This window comes from Rhamphochromis longiceps, linkage group LG16 (assembly GCF_057381845.1).
Source record: "Rhamphochromis longiceps isolate RC_006_pf linkage group LG16, R_longiceps_female_GT1.1, whole genome shotgun sequence".
Classification (NCBI taxonomy): Eukaryota; Metazoa; Chordata; class Actinopteri; order Cichliformes; family Cichlidae; genus Rhamphochromis; species Rhamphochromis longiceps.
The window spans coordinates 23,877,802-23,896,501 of NC_140572.1; the positions used below are offsets into that span (position 1 = coordinate 23,877,802).

General features: G+C 39.0%; 3 protein-coding genes across 4 annotated transcripts in view; 1 reads left to right on the plus strand and 2 right to left on the minus strand.

Annotated features, from left to right (window-relative positions):
- The window catches only part of lrp2a (low density lipoprotein receptor-related protein 2a), a 54,347-nt gene extending 53,051 nt beyond the window's left edge, over positions 1 to 1,296 (plus strand). For both annotated transcript variants that reach the window (XM_085384859.1, XM_085384860.1), the window contains 3 exons: positions 202 to 318; positions 418 to 489; positions 583 to 1,296. In XM_085384859.1, the coding sequence (XP_085240985.1) occupies positions 202 to 318; positions 418 to 489; positions 583 to 753 (360 nt within the window). In that variant the 3' untranslated portion in view covers positions 754 to 1,296. The remainder of the gene's footprint in view (positions 1 to 201; positions 319 to 417; positions 490 to 582) is intronic.
- Positions 1,297 to 1,304: 8 nt separating this feature from the next.
- rdh1 (retinol dehydrogenase 1) lies at positions 1,305 to 8,156 on the minus strand. Its single transcript, XM_085384861.1, has 6 exons — positions 8,034 to 8,156; positions 5,452 to 5,487; positions 5,000 to 5,330; positions 3,774 to 4,032; positions 2,861 to 3,024; positions 1,305 to 2,769 (listed from the first exon to the last, which is right to left on the minus strand). The coding sequence occupies exons 1-6, from the start codon at positions 8,154 to 8,156 to the stop codon at positions 2,549 to 2,551; spliced, it is 1,134 nt and encodes a 377-aa protein (XP_085240987.1). The 3' UTR covers positions 1,305 to 2,548.
- dhrs9 (dehydrogenase/reductase (SDR family) member 9) lies at positions 7,595 to 15,609 on the minus strand. The gene is made up of 5 exons (XM_085384863.1): positions 15,474 to 15,609; positions 11,280 to 11,596; positions 9,361 to 9,619; positions 9,114 to 9,277; positions 7,595 to 8,815 (listed from the first exon to the last, which is right to left on the minus strand). Exons 2-5 carry the CDS (start codon positions 11,590 to 11,592, stop codon positions 8,592 to 8,594), a joined length of 960 nt encoding a protein of 319 aa, XP_085240989.1. The 5' UTR covers positions 11,593 to 11,596; positions 15,474 to 15,609; the 3' UTR covers positions 7,595 to 8,591.
- Between the last annotated feature and the right edge of the window lie 3,091 nt (positions 15,610 to 18,700).

Consider the following 18,700-nt stretch of genomic DNA (forward strand, 5'->3'; position numbering starts at 1 on the left):
GAAATGAACAATATAAAGAGGAACTACTGGAGATCCTGTGCTGCCAAAATAACACTAATCTGGTGCCTCTATTATGTTACACAAAGGAGGAAAAAACAAACCACAAAGACATCGCTGTGTATTTTTTTTAGATTGTGTTTTATGAACCTTTAATTAATCTGATTTATAATCATAAACTGCTACATTTTTGCTTTAAAACAGGTGACTGTGAATGTGAGCAGTGATCAGCGGGAGAACAACTTTGTAAACCCGACTTACCGTGGAGACCCGAGCGTAGGCGTGGTAAACACGTCTACCGTCAGCACCCAACCTGTCCATGTGAATATCATACGTGCACAAAGTCAAAAGAAATCTACTTTAAATACTTTTAAAGCACCCGTGCATGGAGCCACCTCAGTGACTGTGTTTTGTTTGCAGGAGTCAAAGTGGAGCTTATTCAAACGAAAATTAAAGCCAAGCACCACATTTGAAAACCCTTCATATTCAGAGGTATGTCCGGCCATTTTCTAAGATATCAGAAATTAAACAGAAAGTTGGGGTGGGGAGGGGCTTCTCTTTTTTACCGTCTGTGCTGTTTTACAGATGAGGGATGAAAAGCCCGTAGGAAGCAGCGGGGACTCTTCTGCCCCTGAGCCATCTCCGTTTGCCCCCCCTGCCAAACCTCAGAAGAGGGATCGCCCCAACACCTTCTCGCCTACCGAGGACAGCTTCAAAGACACGGCCAACCTCGTTAAAGAGGACAGTGACGTATAACCCCTCTCTTGCAGACGGGAATTGAAAAATGAAACACACTTTGCACAGAATTTATTTTTTTATGCAGCCTGTGTACAAAACTCAAATCGTTTTAGGAGAGAAGTACATTTCTATAGAACAAAGAAAAACGTCTTCCGTGACTATGCCTTCTGACATTTCTTATGCCAATTTTGTGTTAATGTTTTTTGTTTCTTTATCCTGATGTACGATATGTATATCTTTGCACTGAAGCTGCTGATAGAAATGTTAATAAATATGTTGTATATTTGTAAATTTGGACAGTAAGATTTTTTTTCAGAAATATTCTGGAATAGATCCTAAATAGTTCGGCGTGAAGAAAATAACACATATAAAAGGCGAGTTGCATTGTGAATGTACAAAATGATCAAAGGAAATTGGAGAAATGCGATGGGTAATAATATCTGTTTCACCACTGAATATATACCTCATTTCACGGCTTAATTGAAGCAAGACAGATTCGATTTTATATCTCTTCAGTATGTGCTCCAATATAAACAGATGCATAGGCTTAAATACGTGTGCGAAGCATACTTTTATCCTTCTTAATCAAACTCATTTTTACCTTACATCACCTTTGCGACTTTTGAATTGATACGATTGTTTTTTAGTGATATTACTGAAATGAATAATGGCCAAATTAGTTTGGAACAGTACTTGAATGTGCCCAAGTCTATTGCGTGGATATGTAGTTGATCATCTTAAAGAGCAATATACAACCCAAGAATACAGATGTAGACATTTTCTAATAAGTTCTTTACAGATTGATCTATGTTGTATCATAATGAGGACAAATAAAAAATGTTATCTGTGAGGAAATGTCCAAATGGATTCAATTTCTGCTGCTGAGACGTGCATGAATAAATTTCTTATTTTGTAACTTGGTCTCTTTTTCATCACTTTATTGTTACGGTCCATCTATAGATCTTAGAGAGGTCTGGGGGCTACGCCTTGGACACCAAACAAATGCATAGAGGGAGACAAAGATTTAGGGTCATGTTCATCCATGTTTGCCCCTTTCTGCCTTGAGAGCTGCCTTAATTCTTCACAGCACAGATTCAGCAAGATGCTGGAAACATTCCTCAGAGATTTTGGTTCTTATTGACATGATAGCATCACACAGTTGCTGCAGATTTGTCAGTTGCACATTAATGGTGTGAATCTCCCCTACCACAACATCCTAAATGAGTTAGTGTTGTCCTGCTGGAAGTCGCCACCATAGGCTGTGGTGTTTAAACAATTTCAAACATATGAGCTTAAATATGTGGCACACTTTAGGTCCTTTAGATCCACACCATTACACCACCACCTCCACCATGAAACACTGATACAAGACAGGACGGATCCACGATTTCATATTAATTATGTCGTATTCTGACCCGATTAACTGAATGTCACAGCAGAAATCAAGACTCAACAGGCCAGTCTTGTATTGTTTAATTTTGGTGAGCCCGTGCACATTGTAACCTTAGCTTCCTCTTCTTAGCCGATGGGAATGGGACCCGGTGGGGTCATCTGCTGCTCTAGCTCATCTCCTTCAGTGTTTGATGTGTTGTGTGTTCAGAGATGCTCTTCTGTATATCTTGGTTTTAACAAGTGGTTATTTGAGCTACTGTTTTATCTTTTTTTGAATCATCTTTTCTAACCCCTAGAGATGCTGTGTGGGAAAATCTCAATCAGCTTTAGCTTAGGGTGAACATGGTCAACATATACACAGGAGAGAAGTAATGACACAGTCATACAAAGTTTTACAGCGATGTTAAAGGCTGTCTGCTATTTACATCTTTTGTTTAGGAGAAGGGAGAATCAAATTGACTATAAAGTCTGCAATGAATGAAGGGAGGTAGGACAAAGGGATCCAGAAAAGCTTTGCGTCCCAGCCTGCTGCGTAACGTGTGCGTGGGAAGCGAGCGGTCAGCGCGTGCTCCATGCACCTCGTCACCTTAGAGATATCCGGACTGCACAAGAGTCCCATGGAGAAGGTCTGAGCTTTCACATCTGAGAGATCAATAATCAGATAAAAGTGATCTTACAGAGCATCTGTTTAGTTGATCTGTAGCTGATTTAAACAAAGTGCACTTTTACTCACACTCATCAAAGTATGTAGCTCCATATGAGTCTTTCACATCTTGAGGGAGGCGGGACCACAGCCTCCTCAGGTTAGCGTCAATAAGATCAATGCGGGTCACGTTAGTCTTGAAGAAACCGGGCTCGATGATGCTCACATTAATACCAAAGTGCTGCATGTCCCTCCTGGTCAGACAAAGCAGACAGCGTGTCTCTTGAAAGCAAGTGAAAGAATTTTACTGAGCACTTCTCCATCAGTACTATGCTGCGGCATAGTTAATATGTGAGTATTTTCAATCCTTTGATACTTTCATTAGACTGTGGTAGATGTCATTTCTGCTTTACTATATTTTTATGTGTATTTTTATGTGTATGTATTTTTTTTTTTATAGGCAGAGGTCAATGGGTCCATTTTTGGACAAAAGATCCATTAACAGATAACAAATATCAAATATTTGTTATTTGAAAATAGGCATGAATTCAAAAGCTTTGGAAGTGTTTCTTAAAGCCTGGTTCTGCTGGAGGTTTCTTGCTGTTAAAAATGAGTTTCTCCTTCCCCACTGTCGCCAAGTACTTGCTCATAGGGGGCTTCTTATTGTTTGCGTTTTCTCTGTATTTTGGGGGATTATGAAGTGCATTGAGATGATTTGATATTATATAAATAAAACTGAATAAAAGTGAATTGAAGATTTCAGCTCTTTCAACTACTGCTAACATCGCTTTATAGTAGTCTCCTGATCTCCCCTTAAAAGATGCGTAACTAACTGTAGTGTGGAGTTATCAAAGCATCAGGACACTCACATTATTTTATTGGTCCAATGTCACCAAAACCATCTTGCCTACCCAAGTGTTAATCCTTTTTTTTTTTTTTTTTTTTTAAATTATGACTTAAAAACCCCCACCTCAGCAGTATGTTTTTAACCACATGTTCATACCTGAGGCTGTCAGAAAAGGCTTCCACTCCCCATTTGGACAGGCAGTATCCTCCACCAGTGAGAGACAGTCGTCCCAGAATACTGGCTACATTCACCACTCTGCCCCGAGCTTTCTTTAAGAGAGGCAGAAACTGGAGGGTTACGTCAATCACTCCTAACAGATTCACATCCAAAACCTTTGTGAAATCCTCTAACTTCATCCATTCTGTTGGGCCGATGGGTGTCGATCTTCCTGCATTATTAACCAGACCCCACAGACCTGCAGGATACACAATAACGACCACCAGAAAACAGCTCATGACCTTCATCTTTTAAATCTTTTGCTTTGTAATCTTGACAGATTAAACTGCTTACAGCCCATGCAGATGCTTCTCTGCATCTCCAGATGTCAAACACTGACCTGCTGTGCAAGGTTTTAGTACAAGTTGATCAATCTGCTACCTATGTTCAACCCTAGAGAAGAGTATGAGATGCTCCACATACACAGGTTGGCCAAATTTTGGTTTGTATCCTTTTCTGTAGGCATTTTGTAAGTATGGCATGAAACTTCCTTGTGTGTGTGCTAATATGCATCTGAATGTTGGATGAAGCCAGGTCTATAATTCCTATTTGCTGGAGTAGACTCATTGCAGAGATGACTTTGGACATCTTTTGCATACAAAATAGTATTTTTTCCCAACTTATGTAAAATTTGTTTGGTTCTTGTGGAAAATCAGATGTTTTTGCCCCCTGGGTTTCGAAAAATTTGAAAATCTATGTGGTGAAAATCTGTCATTGACACACTGAACATCTGAGAAGCAGGTGAAAACAGACATATGGGTTCTTTTCTAATGATCTATAAGATAAAAAGGTTAGGAGCCACTTACATAGAGCATGGGCCTGACAAACTGATCTATGGCATTTGTTTTACACATTTGCCACCTTTATTTTTTTCAGTAAAAATCTTTTTCATAGATAAAATCAAATGATGGAATTACTTTTTGCCCATCAGTAATAACATTTGTTTTCAGCACATGCTGTCCCACAGTTGGTAGTCAGATCTCAGTCTACAGTCTTGATTTATGTCAGAAGCAGGTTTCTCCCTTAAAAGGCAAGATGTGTTACATGTATCAGTAGGAGGATGATGGGTTGATGACGGGATGGACCAGCTTGGCTTTATCTCTCCCAGTGCTTCACTCTGACTGGCACCCTATCAGTGTGCACCCCCTGCTGTCCGCCCGGCTCACCTCGCTCTCCGACCTCTCTGCTCACAGACTCCACCGCCTTCCTGATGCTCGCGCTGTCCGTAACATCCAGCAGGAAGGCCTTCAGTCTGGGGGAGGCAGCCGCTGCCAAGTCTGCGGCACCTTTCTCTGTGAGGCAGGCGGCCATGACTTGGAAACCTTTTCGGTCCAGCTGTTTGGCCAGAAGATTCCCAAAGCCGCTGTCACAGCCTGTGATGAGCACATGTTTCTGGCTGAAACCATCAACCTTGTAGGAATCTCTGATGTACCAGCGGACGGCAGCGAGCGTGGCCAGAAGGAAAACACAGGTTAGGGCCAGGTGTGACAGGATTACCTAAGACACAAAAATTACAACTAAAATGAAAGACTTCACACATTCATAATGCCATCCTCTACTTTATTTTAATCTCTGGATAAAGTAATTAATTTATACAAAAACAGAGAAATCGTCTTACCCCTGCCAAATAAGCTGCTAGACGGTCTGTAAATACCTGGTGGGAGAAACTTGGGATGCATTTCAAAACATTTAAGCAGCAGTAATGAAACCTGAATTATACACACGGCCTCTTAATGTTTGTTTAGCCTCGTTTTATTTTTCATAAAGCAGAGCATCACATAAAAGTTCTGGACATCGAAGAATAAAGCAATTTAACACTTAAATAAAAGATTTAAAACTTGTCTCAGTGTTAAAGCCTGTAACCACATTAGCAAACCAGGGCGCCACTGCTATTATTTAGCTTCAGCTCCCCCTTGTGGCTCAACTGGTTATGGCAGAATTACATAGCTTTTAAAGCCATTCACAACTAAGTGAGCCCTTAACCCAGTATTGAGTAGAACAGACTGAGATCTAAGAAAATGTGGCCACACCTGATTAATATGTCCCCAAATGAAGTTCAGTTCACCCAAACAGAAAATTGGCATCTACCCTCACAGGTCTGAAAGCTGGAAGGTTAAACTGAATACATTTAATCAGTATGTCTTGATGCATTCTCAATCATCCAGGTAAGTAAATCTCCAAAAATTGATTCTGTTCATCTGGACGTAACGTTTTGTGGGAGAAACGTTTCGTCACTCATCCAAGTGACTTCTTCAGTCTCAGCTGACTGCAGGTTTCCTCATCTTATAAACAGTACATTTGCATAATGACTGAAAAGCTGGAAAGGCACCTAAAGAAAGCCCCAGCCGATCCAGGAGTGAAGGACAACCGCTCCCCAAGCGAAAACCTGTAGTGATCCCATATGTGTCAGGAGTATCGGAGTAGTTGAGTCGCATTTTTTTTAAACACCAGGTTTCTGTGGCTTTTAAACCCCAAAACACGCTGCGCCAAAAATTGATCCACCCCAAGGATCGGGTCCCCCGACACAAACAGAGTAACATAGTGTACGCTGTTAAGTGCCAGGAGGATTGCCAGGATTTATACATCGGGGAAACCAAACAACCTCTGGCGAAGCGGATGGCACAACACAGAAGAACTACCTCGTCAGGCCAGGATTCTGCAGTCTATTTACACCTACAGGCCAGTGGACACTCTTTCAAGGATGAGGATGTGCACATCCTGGACAGGGAGGAACGCTGGTTTGAGCGCGGAGTCAAGGAGGCCATTTATGTGAAAAGGGAAAGACCATCTCTGAATCGAGGAGGGGGCCTAAGGGTACATCTTTCGCCATCTTACAATGCTGTGATTGCAGCCATTCCCCAACTCTCTGTGAACGATACTCATGGCCATTGATCAGTTGTCTTTGATCAGTGGGTTTTGGTCGGTGGTTGTTGATCAATGGTCATGAGGATTTGCATAACTAAGATTAAGGAACTGACCTCCCAGCCCATTGTTCCTTCAGTGGGCTGGTTTCAGTCATTATGCAAATGTACTGTTTATAAGATCGGGGAAACCTGCAGTCGAAACGCTTCTCCCACAAAACGCTACGTCCAGATGAACAGAATCAACTTTTGGAGATTTAATCAGCATATTTGTGAGCACAGGTTTACTGACCTTTCATGTGTTACTTTTTACTTCTGCTTTACCAGATTTCATATGGTAACATTATGTTATCCTAGAACTCATTTGAGAGGGGAATATATGAGGGAGCGGATGTGGCTCAGGAGGTACAGCAGTTCATCTATTATTCAGGAGGCTGGTGGTTTGATCCTTAGCCCCCCTGGTCTGCATGCTGGAGTATCGTTGGGCAAGATACTAAATCCTGACTTGCCCCTGATGTGTGTGCATGAATGTTATGCATTAAAAAAAAAAGTGTATATGTGTGAGTGAATGAAGCTTGAAGTGAGAGAGTGCTTTGAGAACTCAAACTGAACTGATAAGCACTAGAACTACAGCCCAGTTATCTGACATCTGTTAGCTCAAACTACAGGAAAATGCTGCTTAGAGCTCACGATTATAAAAGACTTACCAAAAACTGGATCATTACTTTTTATAGACACTCAGCGATATACTTGAACAATAAAACTGTAAAGAATTATTCCAATGTTCTTTTACATTGTGGTGTGAGAGATTTTATTAAAAGATCTTAATCCTGTCCTCTTTGTTTCTCACACGAACATGCGGGAATAAGGAAGTATGCAGTTGGAAAAAAATGTGTACGATTTTGGGCATTTTCTCAATACATTTTATTTTATTTGTGCACCAATTGTGTTTCATTAACATAACCCTGTGAAAACTCAAAGCCAAACTATCTGCATGTTAGAAACTACACTATGGGTAAACAGATTTTTAAAAACATGACAATTTTCATTCATCCACCAGATGGCATCAGATCTCATTAGGCTATCTACTGAAAGTAAAATGTAACAAAACCCCCCCCAAAAAACGCATACAAAAATAACAAAAGGTTTCAATCGAGCCACTCCTGTCAAGTCTGCTAATTAACTTAGTGTAAAATAAATAAACAGCCAATAACTTATCCAGACGTTAGCTGAGCTAGGTGATCACAATGGGTACCAAGAGCCCAACAGCACAAATTTAAGCACCACTAAATGTACAATAGTAGAACAAATAATAATCATAAAAATAATACAAACATACCATGGTTACAGCTTTAGATGTTTCTGCTGCTTCACCCCTGGGAATATAAATTAACTGAAAGGTGCTTTCTACATCAAAACCTGGTGCTGAAGGTGAAGTTATGTAACAAGTCTGCAGAGTCATAGTCCGATTTAACAGGAGGGTCTAAAAGGTTACACGCTTGGGCTTGTGTAATACACTCAGAGTCCATGAGCCCTGGTTCTGATAACAGCACTCCCCTTTCAACTGAAATCAATTGTGAAAGCACAAAATCTCTGACTAAAGGTTACAGAGCACACTCTTCGATATGTAGGACGAATACATGTTAGGATTTTTTGCTTTACTAGCAAAGGTGAGATGACACAGCATTCAAGATTATTACATGACTTGACACAAAGTTAATTGTCAGTGCTCAAAGGTTTCTTCATTACCTGACATGTACTCTTCTGAGTGCAGCTCTATTAATCAATTAAATAGATGTAATAATGTCTAGAGTCATAATTATCGTAAGAAAATAAACACACGCCCATATAATCTTCAGATTAGCCCAAAATGCTTCACTGACTGACGTGACAGAAACTACAGCGCAGATATTTTGGGTCTGGGTTTACTTTTAATTAAATACGTGTCTGAGAGCCAGCTCGGCATGTACGACATCGGCAACCAGAGGAACTTGGCGTCCCACCCGGGGGAGTAGCGAGTGCGTGGATAAAGGGCAGAGATGGCGTGCTCCATACAGCCGACCACCTTCATCAGGTCCCCGTCTACAATCTGCCTGTACCTCTCGTCCAACTGCTCAAGCGCTAAAAAGAGAAATGTTTCACACATGAGTTCTGTAAAAATGATTCAATTCAATTAAAGGACTAATGATCATCAGTCGGGATCATAGGCAAGATTAATGCAGCTGAAAAGAGTCCAGAAAGCTTCTGGTGCACGAAATCTTGTCTGCTGCATATTGATTCTGCACAGTCACATGAAATGAAGAGATTAAAGTAGATACAATGTCAGGCTGAAGATGGAAAGGAGTGCAATGGATGAACAGCTTGAAAACATAATGCATCCGAGTAAGTCTTATCTGTTAAATGAAATAAAGCATCTCACTTGTGTCCAAGAAACCATGCCCGTAGTCATCTTTCACTTCCTGAGGTAATCTTTCCCAGAGCTTCATGAAATTATTCTTCAACATAGCTGTGTCAGTCACGTTTGTTTTAAAGAACCCGGGCTCAATGCATAACACCTTGACTCCAAATGGTGTCATGTCGATACTGAAACACAAAATGAGATGCTGCAAGTCAGCAGACTCACAGGGTACGCATGTACAGGCTTGAAAAGTCAGATGTGCTCTCACCGGAGGCTGTCATTGAAGGACTCCACTCCATACTTGGACACACAGTAAGGTCCGCCGAATGGGCTTATTCGACCACACACACTGGCGATGTTTATCACCCTGCCTTTGGCCTTCTTGATGAGGGGGAGGACACTCAGGGTCACATCGATGACACCGAGCAGATTGACCGCTATCATAGGTTTGAAATCTTCTACGGTGAGCCAGTCGTTGGGACCGGACGGCACTGAGATTCCAGCGTTGTTCACGACAGCCCAGAGGCCTGAAGTAACACAAACCCAACAACAAGAAGCACAATGAGAGCCACAGTACGGACACACAAATCCCTGCTTTGGACTGCGTGTTATAATCATTAATGTTGAAATATAGTATACCATAAAAACAGGGCCACATGAGAATTGGGACTGTTGTTGAGGGCTGGAACAGTAAGATTAACTAATTTATACTCAACGTAACTTTATCTCCTTACAAACTGCTGTTGGAGAGAGTAGATGTCAAAAATATTCCCCAACTGTGGCCCTTGGGAAAACTCAAATGTCATAACTTTTTAAATTCTTTGTGTTATTGCTGGGAGATATTGTTTCTGGGTCATTAACCCAGACTGATTGTGAAATCATAGCAAACCACTCTTAAGAACATTGTGTATTTGCTTCTCATTTTATGTCATGTAGGCCCACTTTAAAGTGATAAACATGCTCTGCCGGTTTCTAATCTAGACTCAATTCCATGAATCCACACTTTGAAAAATCACTGATATGAGCAGCTAAGCATCTACTACAATAAAGTCAAATGATTTGCAGATACACTTCACTTTCCACTGCATAACATTAACTTCTCAAAGCCAGTTTAAAAATTGGGCTCAGAACTTTGTTTTCATTTCCCAGGTCTGATATTCAATTCAATTCAATTTATATAGCCCCAAATCACAACAACAGTTGCCACAAGGTGCTTTATATTGTACAGTAGATCCTATAATAGATACAGAGAAAAACCCAACAATCATATGACCCCCTATGAGCAAGCGCTTTGGTGACAGGGGGAAGGAAAAACTCCATTTTAACAGGAAGAAACCTCCGGCAGAACCAGGCTCAGGGAGGGGCGGCCATCAACCATTAAAACAAGCCCCAAACCCTGAATGACTGGAAATGAGTTAAACAGGCTGGCTCTTCCTGCAGGCACACTTCAAATCCAAACACTGAGTCATTAAATACATTAACCCTTTTACGCATAGTGGTCACTACAGTGGACAGCTATTCAAAGGCTGTTTTCTTGTCTTTGTGTCAGCGTTGGTGGTATACTTGCACATAAATACAACACACAATGTATATTATTTATTTGTTTGTCAAATTCACAAGTCAAAACATATGTTGTCCACCGAAATTGACATGTAAAAAATCCTTTGAAAAGTACATGCTTTTAAAAAAAAAAAGAAGTTCAAAAATATTTTTTTCGTGCCTAAAGATGAATAAAAACACTAACATAATGAGATGTTCTCTTTGCTTCATTGTTCTTACAGTTCAGTTGTTCAGGGTTTTTCTTTTATTTTCCTTCATGCTGGAATAAACAGAGTGAGTGGGTGGGTGGGTAGCTGGGTTATTGACTATACTGACAACAGATAGGAGTATACAGACTGACACAGTCCTCACTGTGAAAAAGGAAGGCCTTTACATTAAGTTTCAGTCTTGTTCACATTTTATTCAAGAAAACAATACTGAATAATTCTTTCATTAGTATATTTATTCTACTCACGCCTATCTGTGATGGACTACTTTTGCGATAAAAATAAAGAAATGACTGTGAAAACAGATGAATTGCCTTAACAGCCACTTTAACTAATCCTGGTTTTTCCTGGCATGTAATCCAAATATTTGACATTTAAGTTCATCAGTTAAAAATGGGAGACTTTACACTGAGCCACTCACCCTTCTGTCCAACCAGAGTCTTGATGAAAGCTGCCACTTTGCTCACACTCTCAGAGTCGGCGACGTCCAGGTGGATGGTGGTCAGTTTGTCGGAGGAGACCTTCTTCAGCTCATCCTCACCCTTCCCGGTGTAACAGCCTGCAATCACGCGGAAGCCCAGCTTGTCCAGGTGTCTCGCCAGGAGATTACCAAACCCGGAGTCGCAACCTGTGATGTACACATACTTGTCCTCCTTGTTGGAGACTCTTTTGGTTTCTCTGTACCAGCGATAAACGAACCAAACAGCCACCAGCCCGAGGATGTACAGAAACATTTTTCTAAGGTCAAGAAGAAGGTGGAACATTATTATTAGGTTATATTCAAATAACTTCGGGAACTTTTATACATATATATTATAGGTCATGGTTAAACGATTATAACAAATAGGTGTTGATGTGCAATAACATAGGAGGTTGAGCCAAAACCCTTAGCGGCTGTGTGAGGGGGTCAAAACTACGAGTGTAGGCTGCTGATAAATGACAGCTTCATCTGATGATTAAATCATTGAGATCAATGACACGGTTCTGAATTGTGCCAGTCCGGTTGGCCAATATGATTACATACCTTATTAGAATGACAGGGTTTCTAATAAGGTATGACTCTAAAGTCTTGACTTGTTTTCCTTATTTTAATTACTTAAAAGACCTGTCATATTTGAATGCCTACTCCATCATTCTTCTTTGGTTAACCGGCTGCTCTTTTGTACAAATACTCGTCATATCTGAATCTACTTTGTAAAGAAAACCAGCACTTGTATTTGCATTGGATGTGAGGAATAGACAGTAACGAAACCATGCTGTGATTTACGGATCATCCTGTCACTCCTGTTTGGCCAACCGTACACCTAATGCTCTTTTCTTCAATGAAGGAAATGACCTTACACCTACTCTTCTGCATATTCCTGTAATATGTTGTCTTGACTTTGCGCACACATTCACACTCCTATTTGTCATGCATAGTTTTACATCTGTAAACCATCTGAGCATGCTACTATAGGTTAACAACCTGCTGTGACTTGACACACTCAAGCTCCGTAAACATGCTTTACAACGCTCATGACGTGATGCCTGTGGGCTTGGCAGACTTCACAGACAACCAAAAAGACTAAACTTTTTGGGTTTGGGGTTTTTTTAGTAAATGAGAAATACTTTATTTGTGAAATTATTTAAAAATGCCCGATGATTAAAGTGATGACAATAACATCTGGCAGATGCTTCTCTCCCAGACTGATATCATGCATTATAGATGGTGACAGCATGTAGCATGAAGGCCTTACATATATACACAATGGCGCCACTGTGAGGGAACCTGTTAGAATGAAAGATTAAATCATCTGTTTTGACTACAAACTAGGGCTGAACGATATATCGCATTTGCGATAATATCGCGACATGATCAAGTGCAATTTTCTAACCGCAAAGGCTGCGATTATACTCTGGACATGTCCAAATTCATGGGCTGCATCCTCCTGAGGCCGCATTTGTAGACCGATTACGTCACAGCGACGCGCCGAAGGCTGTCCAAATTACTACCATATCCCAGAATTCATAGCGCGGCCCAGCCAAACTCCAGTTTCCAGCAATGGCGGCCGCTACTAAGTTTTAAAATTACTCATACTAATCTTTCAGGGTCACAAAATAAACTTTTAACATATTTTCAGGCGAGAAAGTAGTTGTGTAAACATCAAATATCTGCTCGGTTTATCAAGATATCCCATATTTGCAAAAGTGCTTCGACGTTTTCAGAGGCGTCTGCTACCCACCAGCTCGACAGTTAGCCGGGAGCTCGAGGGTTACTGATGCGGCCGAGAACGGCACAACTCCCGGCACATCATTTTCAGATCACCGCGGAGTTTCGCTGCTCGGGTTAAACGTAATATATAAGTCACTTAGACAACCTAAAAATGTTATTGTTGGGCTTTTTTCAGTGTTTTGTTTGTTCGTGAGTAAATCGGTTTGGCTGAGATTAAAGTTATTAGATTAGATAAAATAAAACTTTATTAATCCCCCGGGTGGGTTCCTCCTTGGTTTTCACACAGCTGACTAAACGTCAAACAGAAAACTTATTAAACAGAAGTATGAGACAGTCGAGAATTTACGCCAGTGTCTGGTTATATTTTAGATAGCAAGAAGCAGACGGCCGAGTTTATTAAACTCCACCGAGACAGCGGTGACGCTAATCAGAACTAGACCGTCCAATTTCACGCCTTTAAATTTTAAAGGCGTGTTTGTGTGTGTGTTTATACAATTGCTATTATGTTTGCACTTTATGTGTAATGTTACTGACTGCAGAGATCAGTAATATGTGTGTATTTTTTATTTATTAGTTTTATTTATTTAATATTATTTTTTAATTGAATGACTGTCTAGTAGTTCACAGATGTCGAAAAACTGAGTGTGGTAAAGCCACTGATTTTTTTTAATGTATATTTCTGCAATCTGCACATTGTACTGACTTTCATTTTAATGTTTACACCAGGGTTCCTTGTCAGCACTTTATGCTCAGATGTTTGTAAGCTAAAAATAAACTATTGTGTATGTTCAAATATACTGTTGTGATTGAAGAAGTTAAATAAAAATGTCAGTCATCAATTCATGCATCACCTCATGTCATCATAACAGAGGTCTGTCTTCCAGGAAAGAACAGTTTAAAATTAATGTAATATAGTATTGGCCATACTATATGATGTATTGCTTGTCTTTGTTTAATAATACAGAAGACAAAGACCTTAAAAAATAATCGCATATCGCATCGCAATCGCAATATTGGGGCAAAAAATCGCAATTAGATTATTTTCCATAATCGTTCAGCCCTACTACAAACACAATCAGCAACTGGTGAGACTGCAGACGGAAATATAAAGATAAACTAAACATCTGCAAAATGCAAAGAATGAGAGATAACACAAGGCTGTGAAGAATTTCACATATTACTTTGACGACTTTTACTGTCATTTGAGAAATGAGACAAAGGAAATGGCCACGGGAAGTTTTACACTCTCGTCTAGCGGATGAAGAAGTATTTAAATTATTGTGAGTAAATTTAGAAATATTACACTATAAAAGAAATTAGCACGAACATACATTTAAAGCTACTTTTGGGTGCTCTCCTTCTTTCCCCAAAGGTTAACCATAGGAGATCGATCCACATGTTTGATCTGACACAGATTTTATGCTGGCTCTAATGCACCGTTGCCAGTTATCTGTGTTTCCCCCCTGTGTTTTTGTGGATCCTCCTGGTCTTTAAACTAGTGAATGGTTAGGTTAGGTAAAGTACTTAAAGTAAAAGGCCGAAATTTGTGTATCATAATTACAACAATTTAGGTTCAGATTTATTTTTATTTTTCCAAGTTGAAAATACCGATTTTAAAATATGTTCCCCTGAGTCAAGATGAGGAAGTAGGAGAAATGCTTGAGTAAATGTACTAGTTGACAGGTTTATCCGGTGGAACAATGTACTAAGGTGGGGATGGAGGTGGGATCAGCCTGGGTGACTGGAGCTGGGTGTGGCAGGAATGCCCTGTGGGCTATGCAGGAGTCGCACAAGCTAATTAATTTTGAAAATCTGGATTCATCTTTATGTTAGATTTTTGGATCTAACATATCTGTAAAACACTGGAGGAATAACAAAAAATCTCTCTTAATGTTGTTCCACAGTGATATTCTCACACAGAGTCAAGAACAAGAAATAAAATTCAAATTAGTTAATTTCACAAAACAAAAAAAAACAAAAAAAGAAAAAAGAAAGAAGGAAAACAGGAAATAATCACAGTTTAGAAGCCGGGACCTGGGGGGTATTTGATACTTTTTCCTCAGTAAGATTTCTCTTAATAATACTCATCTTGACCCACACACTTCATTGATTATGAAATCAGTTGATTATCCTCCTCAGCTGCAGGTAGATTCAAAAGCCTTACCTGTGGTGGGGTGAATGCGCCTCACACCTTTGAACTGATCAGAATAAACGAGTAACTGAAGTTACTGGGTGTAACACTGAGCCAAGCCTTTTATCGCATTAACTTTAAATTCGTCACCTTTAGTTCACTTTCCCGCCTGTTATATAAAATATAAAATTTCAAGGCGCGGAAAGATTGATAAACTTCATATATGGAGTGTAAGTAAAAAAAAAAAAAAAAGATATAAAAAAACAACTCACTTCCGTGTTTTCCAAAGTCAGTACATGAAATGAGACCTGCAGCGCAGCGAGGCATGAACCTCCACCGAAAAGAAGTAAGAAGCTAATTTTTCTCTCTCCTCTATTTAATTTGTTGCCAGTTCTCCGAAACTTCCGGGGATAGTGGTTGACTCTAAGGGTTGCCATGGCTGCGTGACAAAATGCACCAAAAGGGAGAGAACGCGGGGGTAAGAAGCAGCACTGCCAGTTCAGCGGAAAAATTACTGAACTGGCAACTTCAGCCGGAGCTCTGTGTTTTTTTTCCACTGAAAATTGAATGAAGAGCGCCAACCCCTGGACACTAAATTTCTCGCTCAATTTTTATTACACTTATTTCATTTATTTATTTATTTATTTTTTAATCTTTTTTTGTCTTCAACTGTATCTTTACTGGTTCTTGATGTGTAGAGCTTGGACCTGAAGAAACACAAACCCATTCCGTTTCTTTATTTTATATGGAGAGAATGACCATAATCAGTCTATCAAAGTCTACACTGTTGCTTTCGTATCTCACTGCCAGGAAACCAGTGGGACCACGGAAATTCACAGTTCCCATTTCAGAAGTAATGTGATAACCACAGCCCGCCTCCAGCTCTAACATACTGTACCAGTCAAGCAACGATATGTTAATTACTGAGCTTTGGGAGGTTTTGGAGGTGCATTTTATTACCGTTCAAGCCACAGTAGGCTGGTTTCCAGTCTGTGCTAAGCTAACCTAAACAGTGTTAAGACCCCCCCCCCCCAAATTTACCTGAATGTTGACACTTTACAGAAATGTCTTGTTATTTTTGAATGTGTGAAATATCAATAAAATTACAAAAAAACTGTCTGTATATCGACTAATGTCTAATATAAAATACCACAAAAAACTGTACTATGAATATATAGAATATATATGTTTGTTTGTTTGTTTGTTTTACATTTTTACGGATTTTTAAAACATTATCACACACAAAAAGACTGTAAAAATAAGAAAAAATGTTTAAAATAATTTCCCAAATATTTTATGTTTATTTAGAAGATAAAGGTGTTAATTTCCAGTTTTATGCCGTAAATGCATATCTAAATTTGATGCACTGAGTGTAAAATGGCAAAATAAGACAAAAAGAAAAAGAAATAAAGTTTCTGTAATTTTACATGAGTTTGTTCATTCAGATATGTTGTATAATGTAGGAGTTTGAACAAGGGTATAATTGTTTTCAATCTTCATATATTAGTAAATGATATTAAGGTGAGGGTGGTCTTAGCAAATCTAAGTAATAGCAGTACCAATCACCAATAGCTTTGCTATTGGTGATTGGTACTTGCTCACTGTCACCTTCAGTTGCATCTTTTGTGTCATAATGTAAAACTTTGCAGGGAAACCTTTATAGATACTTTTGAAAAGCACTAGTTAATGCAGTCTTGATAATAAACTAAGTTTTTCCTTCAGTGTTCCCTCCATGTAGTCTTTCAGTGTTAATTCTAATCATTTTTACTGCATCATCATTATTATTCCTGTTTAAAACGATTCTCACTTCTTTTTTAAGCAGTCATTTGTCTCTTTATGTTTATATTTAATTCAACAGCTGCCTTCAAGATAAAAGGAAAGATGATAAAGGGAAGAAGAACACTTTGAGCAGATGGCTGGCGGTCATCTTCCCCTAAGAAATATGTGAACCTCTTCTCATTTGTGAAGAGACTGGCATGCCAGCCAGTTCTGGTATTCTCTGAGGAATGTTGGTCAATTTGCATGGTGTTGGACTGTGACCACAGGTTTCACTAAAAGGACTGGCATTGTTTGTTGTCTTCCTCTTTGCACAAAGACATTGGTCCCAAAGCTTAGTTGATGCCTTTCTTCAGTTCTTTCCTGTCTTCCATTCCTCATGTATTAGATTTTCTCTGTGCTTTTAGACAGAGAAAATCACCTTGCACCTATGTGTTATCCTGGTAGAGCTAGACTACACCTGCACTTTTTCACAGCAAATCTTAACTGTACCTGTTGTCAGTTGCACCTAGATTGAAAAATAACAGGTGTCCAAACACCTTTGAAGTGTCTGCAGCACCAGGGAAACTTGCCATGTTCAGTGTGACTCTAAATTTAGGGTTTTTCATTTCAATTCTGTGTGTTTGTTATGGTTCATTAAAAGCTATTTAAAAAGAACAGTTTTGTTTTTTATAGCACATTATTATAAAAGTTTTCTGATGTGGTCTATTTGTTAACAAAATGAAGTGTTGGGGGACAGGAAGTAAGTGTGTCCTAACTGTTTAAGACTTATCATTGTAAACATTTAAATCTAAAGTACAGTAATTATTTAAGAATATTTGATAGCAGGTGTTCATGTAAGATTAATCACTGGAGCTCTGACAGCCCCGACCTTCCTGTGCTTTTATCATTCACCTGTGTTGAGAACAATCAACAATAAAAAAAAATTAGTATAATCAGCTTTAAAAATTAGCACTAGAACATTTAGTGCTTGGCTTTTTCATTCGCTCTCACTTGTACATTGAAGTTTATGAATAATAAAAGTTTTGTGAAGACAATTTTAATGACTGTTAATAAAGGACAGGGATCAAAATTACACAATGATGTTGTAAATTACAGACTGAACTCTTACCCATAATGAATGTCCCCACGGTCATTAAACCCTTTTTACAATCACTTATGATAACAACCTAATACATTTGTATTATTGTGAGAAGTTTTCTGTCGTTTTCTGTTTGCTACCAGAATTAAATGTTGAGGCACAGGAACGAAGCGTGTCCTTATGGTACAAAGCTGATGTTATAAAACACAATATCATCATTCAAGTGGTCAAGTGGTTTTACAGCTGCAGATTTCTTTAAACTGTCAAATGTTTTTAAGGACAGCTAAAGCAAACTCAACAGTATTAATGTCATATTGCAGTAGTGTTAAGGCATTATTACACAAAGTAAAGTTAGTGTTTCATTAAGCTCAGCTCTTTCAATATTGACATCCATAAGTAATTACTCGATAAGCTTTGTAAATAACAGTATACTGTAATTATAATAACATTTTCTGGATATTTGTAAGAGGGTAAATCCATTAACTTTTTGTTTGAACACACATAAAAACCTATTATACTGTTCATATAATCCAAAATGAACAGTAAATGCTGTATTTTTAAACCCAGTTACTAGTTTAATAAAAGTATTTTGACTTTTGTTTAATGTGTAGATATATATATTTTTACATTAATTATGGAATA